The following is a 6,597-nucleotide window of genomic DNA, read 5'->3' as shown; positions in this document are numbered from 1 at the left end:
CATCCCCGGGTGCCCATGGCCAGGGGCACTGTGAGCCAGCCAGCCAACCCCAAAGAGCCAAACCGGGAGCAGCCCCGGCTAGTCAACCACCCTAGGCTCCTGCAGGAGCACTGCCTCCCTGCCAAGTGGAAGGTTGCCTGTGCTAGAGCTGAAGTGGCAGCCTTGGCCGCCTCAGGAGCTGAAGGGAATTGCCCAGAGCCGGCAGCAGGGCCCTCGCGTCACCGCAGACCACAGAGCCTCTTTCTGACTCCAAACTTTGTTCACCAAAAAGTACGCAGGGCCCGGCAGGGTGGGAAGAAGGAAGTCAGGCCAGCCTTGCATCCTCACCATACCAGGCCCCACATCTTCCCGCTGCCAGTGGGTTCACAATGAGCTCCCCCTCCTCCTTCCAGATGCCCCCACCCTCTTCCTGGAAGTTATTGTGGTCTTAGAACCAAGAAGTTTCCTCTGTGTCGCCCATTTCAGATAGATGCTGGGTGGACAGACAAAAAGGACGGTGTGCCGTCTTTGACACAGAAATGACCCTGGGCACAAGGAACCCCTTGCTCAGCTTTCTGTAAAATGGGCCAAGAGCCTGTACTGCCTCAGCAGGTGGTCTCTCTCCAGGAGCAAGCAACATGGCAGCCAGCAAGACACACAGTCGGTCTGGCACACAGTGTGACCACCTGCCCAGCACACACACACACAAAATCTGTGTGGCATGAACTGAGAGCGGCCACCTGCCCAGCTACACACATCCCAGCCCCAGGCGGCTTTCCTGGCACAGGGGTGGCACTTGGGCACCCAGCCGCAGTGTCTGCCCCCTACCCCTACCGTGACTCAAGCCCCACAGACAGCTCTGAAGACCCTCCCCCTGTCCCCCTGACCTGTTCCAGGTCTATTCAAGGACAACTTTGGCCCAAAGCACACACCATAGAAACTTTTTTTTCTTTAAAAAAAAAACTTTCATAATAAAGTTTATTACCTAAACTGGCTGTAAAAAATATAAAATAGGATTCTGCACAGCAGAAAAATAAAGCCAGAGACCCTTCCCCAACCCCTGGTTTGTGCAAAGATACTTGTTATATGTAAACATGAAGAGGTAGGAGGTGCGAGTTCAGGTCCTGGCCCCACACTCAGTTAAATTAAGCTGCTACACCAACCAGGGGGCCCAGAGGGAGCACCAAGAGGGCGAGTGCCCCCAACCCCAGGAGGTAGGGAGGGGTCTGCGGCCTCCTGGCCAGCCAGAGCGGGAGGCGCCTCGCCCCCTACGCAGGCTCCCTCCAACCCTGGTGGGGAGGGCACCCACGTGGTTCCAGGCAAATAATTATAACAGTAACAACGACAACGTGTCCCGGTTAATGCTGCCTGCACGGTGGGCGCGGCCAGTCAGATCTGGAAGGGGAAGGAGCTCAGGTAGTCGCGGAGAACCGGGTTGAGGGGGATGCGTGCCAGGTTCTCGCGGCCCACGGTGGCCACGATGCGCTGGCGGCACAGCTCCTGCAACGGCCGCACGCGGCGCTGGCGCAGCGGGGCGCCCAGCATGCGGCGCGGCGCCGCCACGTAGTGCTCCAGCAGCTCGAAGAGGCAGTCGAAGGTCTCGCGGCTGCCGTCCAGGTGGAAGCGGCCGGCCTGGAAGTGCACGCGGATGCTCGTGGGGCCCGAGGCCATCTTCACGCTGAGGGCGAAGAAGCAGTTCCGCTGGCGGCTGTCGCGCACCAGGAAGGTGCCCACCGGCTCGGCGCGGAGTCGCTCGTGCGCACCGTGGACGCTCAGGGGACCCCAGTAGAAGCCGCAGGCGTCGAGGAGCGCGCTGGTGCGCGTGATGCGCCGGTAATCGGCGTGCGAGCGGAATGTGCGGAAGTGCGTGTCGCCCGGGGTCGGGACAGGGGCCGCCAGGGAGGGCCGTGGGCGCGCGGGGACCACGGGCGAGGAGGAGGAGGAGGAGGAGGAGGAAGGCTCCGGCCGCCGTCGGGACTCTGCTGCCGAGGAGAGTGCATTGTCGGCTGCCACCTGGTTGTGTGCCACCATCCTACACGAGGGGCCAGCCGGAGGGGTGGGCCATAGCGTCCGGGGGTGCGCTGATGGGGAGACAGAGGCGGTGGTGAGCCGCGCGGCTGGGGAGGTGAGGCGCCGCGCGGGGCGGGTGGGGGGCCCTCCGGGCCGGCGCGACCCTCGGCAGCGCGCGGCCGCTCTGAGCCAGAGGGGCTCGGGGCCGGCCGGCCCGCCCTGCCGGGCGAGGGGCTGCGGCGGGCCGAGTCCAGCTCGGGCCGGGGACAGGGGTGCAGGAGAGGAGCCAGTCCCGACGCGGGCCGTCCGGCGCCGGGCTCGCCACCCGCGGCCGCCGCCTGCTGGCCAGGCCGGGGATCGGCGCCCCGGGCAGAGGCTGGAGGCGGACGGCGCGGGGGGCGGCCTGGGTGGGGCCGCGACCCCAGCGCCCGGAGCCGGGCGCCGTCGGCCCGTGCCCTCCGTCCCTCCCTCCTCCCTCGTCGCCCAGTGCCGGGCTCACCTGGCGGCGGGGCGCGGGGCGCCGCGGGCGGGGCGGCGGGGAGCTCCGGGGCGGCTGTCGCGCATGCTCCGGAGCCGAGAGCCTTGCAGCTGCCACGGCCGCAGCTCGCTCTGCTGCACGCCCGCCCCTGCACCAGGCTTTTAACCGGCCGGGGCGGGGAGGGCGGGGCCTGCGGGGCTCGGGCCCCGCCCCCAGCGCCGCTTTCGGTTTCTCTCCTCGGCGTCTCGGAGCTGCTTTTCCACACAAGCTCCGGGACGCCGCGGGGAGGTCTTCCCTGCCTGGGGGGCGTCCTGGCCCCCGGTCCAGGCACCGCGTGTCGGCCACTCCGGCCCCGCCTCCGGATCCCGCGGGCCGCCTCTCGGAAGCCCTGCTCGGACGCACGCACCGTCCGCGCTTCTGCCCCGGCTCTCATCCCTGCTGGGTCTCCTCTCTCCGGTCCTGCAGGGCGCTCGGCTCTGGCCCCGACACGCCCCCTCCTCCTGCCGGCACTGGGCACCCAGGGCCAGCCGCTGTCCGCCGTCCCCGCCTGCGCTTCCCAGGAAGTGGCGGCTTGACCACAGGCTTCAGAAGAACCCATGGGCTCTGGCAGCGGAGTTCCTCAGAAACCGGGCGCGGCCGGGCAAGGTCCCCCGCAGCCGCCACCCGCCCGCCTGCGGAGGCTCCTGCTGCTGACTGCGAACGCGAGGCGGCCGGGCCGAGCGCTGTGCACACCCTGGATCCGGCACCCCGCTTTCTTTGGGGAGGAGCAGCTGAGGTTCTCCCAGCTGCACTGAGGAGCCCAGTGGAAAACGGGGTTGTTCCTCGACGTGCTCACTGCAGAGCCCTGTGGACCTGAGTCGTGTCACTGCCCCTGCCCCCCAGCACCTGTCCTTCCCGATCTTCCCGCCACGTCCGCCTCTGGACTGGAGGTGGGGGACGGGGAGCGGTCAGGGTTGTGATTTGTGCATGCCTTTGTGATTTAGCAAGTCTGACTGTCGTACAAAGCCTTGGAGCAGCAGATGTCTGGCCAGTGCATGGTCTGAAGGAAGGCGGGAGGGGTCCCCCAGAAAGCTCCTGGGGGGGGGGGGTCGAAGGCACTGGCCTCTTGCTGGCGCACACTGCCCTCTACAGGCCTCTCCGGTGCCGACCGCCCGGCTGCTTCCCGCCGGGGCTGGCAGGGTCCCTGTGCTCCCCCAGTCCCTGCGCTGCCTGCTGGACACAGTCTGCTGAGGGACTCCTCAGCTCCGTGAGTCTGCATGTGATAGTGACCACTGCGGGTGGTAGTGGTGCGTGTGTGTGTGCGGTGTACATGCGTGAGAAGGTGCAGAGCTGTGCCTACCGAGGGACCCTGTGCGGGGGCCTACCCGGTGCTGGGTGGTAATTATAGACACATCTCAGCAGGTCAGCAGCTTGTCCCCGGACCAGAGCCAACCCCAGTGCGCTGCCACTCTCTAGCCTGGTGACCTTGAGCCGTCCATGGACTGCCTTAGGTTCCTCATCCGTGAGAAGGGATGGTAGCAGTGCTTGTGGGTGAGCCACTCGGAGCAGCTCCCAGGAACGCTAGGCACCCAGGGGGTGTTCCGTTCACCCCAGAAGCTGTGCACACATGCTTCGTTCCAAGAGTCTGTTTCACAAGTCCTCCACAAGGGGCACAGGCGGAGGGGGTGGAGAGCCCTGCGTAGGGTGGAGCAGGCCCTTGGGTGCTGGCCGCAGGGAGAGAAACAGATCCTCTTCTTCCTCGACTTGGGGCTGAGGGGTCCAGGGTTGCAGGAGGCAGCCAGGCCTCCACTCGCAGGGTGATCCTCAGAATGCTGCTCCCGATCCCAGCCTTGGCCTCGGTGGCTGCTGGACAGTGGACGGCAGCTTCCTCCTCCTGTCCCTCCCCCTCCCTGCCATCACCTACCCGACCCTATACATCCTTGCTTTCATCTGCCGTGACCCCTTGGCCTAGGCTGACTGGGCTTGTTGCATTGGCCTAACAATACAGCAGACCCATTTCACAGAGAGAAAAACAGAGACTCAGGGAAGGAGTCACTTGCTTAAGGACATGCAGCTCAGAAGGGCTGAGCAGGAATGCAAACCCGGGATGGCTGACCCCACAGCGTGCAGCCGTGCCTCTGCTGTAACCTCATTCCTCGCTCTGCCCATTCCTGGTGGTCCCCAGTCTTCCAAAAAAGTAGTGAATCAAGAAAGCCAGAGGGATCCGCCTGAGCTGACAGGGGAGGGATGGGACAGTCTGCTGGCTTCCTTGCAGCGTACCCGCCATGCAGGTTCCAGGTCTTGGCCCCTCAGCCTCTTCCTTGACCCTCTGGCTTTGAGTCCTGCTCAGTCTCAGTTTCCTGGCCCGCTCAATGGGCCCAGCGCCTTCTGCCACTCCAGTCAGGTTGCAAAATTGCTGGTGTGACTCAGACGCCAGCTGCTGCTTCCTTACAGCCCCCACTGACAGTTATATGGCTTTGCTTTCAGTTTTGAAGTCCTGAGTTCAAAATGAAACTAAATCCTGATGCCAGAAGGAAATGGCTGATTGCCAAGTACCTGCCCGAGGGCCTAGTTCCCGGAGGGCTGGACACGTGTCTCACTCGGTACCCGGCAAGGCAGCCTGGGGTAGCTCAAGCTGTTGCAGCGAGATGGCCCGGTTCCCACTCCACACTTGCAGTTTCCCAGGGCAGTGGCTGTGGGCAGACAGCTTTAACTCTCTCGGCATCACTTGTCCTGTCTGTAAAATTGGGTTCACGAAGGAGGCAAAGCTGGCACCTGTGACGACGGTAGCTCAGGTGTCCCAGCTGCTCCGCTTCCCACCTGGCTCGCTGCGAATGCATCTGGGAAAGCAACAGAGGATGGCCTGTCGCTGTCCCGCAGCGACGGACTTGGTGCACGGAGCCGATAATAACACGCGTGGACCCTGACTGGTGGTCAAAGCCGAAGTTTATTAGGGGCATCAGACTTTATACACTGAGAGTCCGTACTGTTTCCCTCTCTTGATTGGAATTCCTTTTGTTTTGTATATTACACCAGGTGTTCTCATTTACATGCTGTTTATACCAAAGTAGCCATTAGGTTGTTGTCATGCAGATACTGTCCGATGAACTGCAAACCTGTGCTCCCTGACCTTCCAGGCTCACAATGTCCTCCTACAATGGCCCAAATCTTTGGGAGCCTGTACCTACGAGGGACATCCAGAAAAAGCTCCTGGCTTCGAATCAGCTCAGCTCCAGCCCTTATGGACATTTGAGGAGCAAACCGTTGATTGGAAGATCTCACCCTGTCTCTCCCTCTGTTTCTGTAATTCAAGTAAAAAAATAAGAATCCTGTAAAACAATGGGTTCTGTGAAGTTTGTACGCCATGTAGCAGCAGGAGGTGCAAGACCCAGGACAAAGCACCTGGCACTCATCCCAGGAAGGTGGAGCAGTCCTGTGTCCAAAGCCTCTTGTGAGAGACGCTCCCGCCTACCTTGCTGGGAGTGTCTAGCCTGGAGCCCTCAACATCCTGGCGAGTTTTTCAGTTTCTCTTTCCAGCTTTCACAAAGTCCTGCTGTGGGAAGAGCATTTCCTGGGCAAGGTGTGCAGTTCCGTGGCTGCCCTGTGCCCCAGTTCTCTCCAGCCCTCTGCCTGTGATGCAGCACCCAGCGAGGATCCTGCAGGGGCCTGCATGTGTCCTGGGAGCCCGGCCTGGGGGGCCTGAAGCACGAGTCTGCTGTCCTGTTACTGCCCCTTTATAAAGCTTGCGGCTGGTGTAAGCATCATAGCTTCCCTGTGCCTCAGTTTCCTCATCTGCAATGGGGGTAGGGGTTAGGGCTGTGGCATAATGTCTGAGCCCACCACCTACAACACAGGCATCCGTGTGGGTGCCCATTCATCCCCCAGATGCTCCATTTTCCATCCAGCTCCCTGCTTGTGGCCTGAGAAAGCAGCAGAGGATGGCCCAAGGCCATGTGAGAGACCCAGATGAAGCTCCTGGCTTTGGCCTGGCCCAGGCCTAGTCATTGTGACCATCTGAGAAGTACACCAGAAGATGAAAACCCTTGTAACTCTGATTTTCAAATAAATATTTATTTATTTATTCATTAAAGATCATTTATTTTTATTGGAAAGGCCCACCCGCCGCTCCCTTCACAGTGAGTTCACCTGAG

At 62.0% G+C, this 6,597-nt stretch overlaps 1 protein-coding gene across 1 annotated transcript; it reads right to left on the bottom strand.

The window, feature by feature from the left end:
• Positions 1 to 904: 904 nt before the first annotated feature.
• SOCS1 (suppressor of cytokine signaling 1) lies at positions 905 to 2,601 on the bottom strand. Its single transcript, XM_040973940.1, has 2 exons — positions 2,489 to 2,601; positions 905 to 2,060 (listed from the first exon to the last, which is right to left on the bottom strand). The coding sequence occupies exon 2, from the start codon at positions 2,008 to 2,010 to the stop codon at positions 1,369 to 1,371; it is 642 nt and encodes a 213-aa protein (XP_040829874.1). The 5' UTR covers positions 2,011 to 2,060; positions 2,489 to 2,601; the 3' UTR covers positions 905 to 1,368.
• Between the last annotated feature and the right edge of the window lie 3,996 nt (positions 2,602 to 6,597).

The sequence above is a fragment of the Ochotona curzoniae genome, unplaced genomic scaffold, assembly GCF_017591425.1.
Source record: "Ochotona curzoniae isolate NIBS_2020 unplaced genomic scaffold, NIBS_Ocur_1.0 contig_2321, whole genome shotgun sequence".
NCBI lineage: Eukaryota > Metazoa > Chordata > Mammalia > Lagomorpha > Ochotonidae > Ochotona > Ochotona curzoniae.
This window is presented reverse-complemented; position numbering and strand designations above follow the sequence as displayed.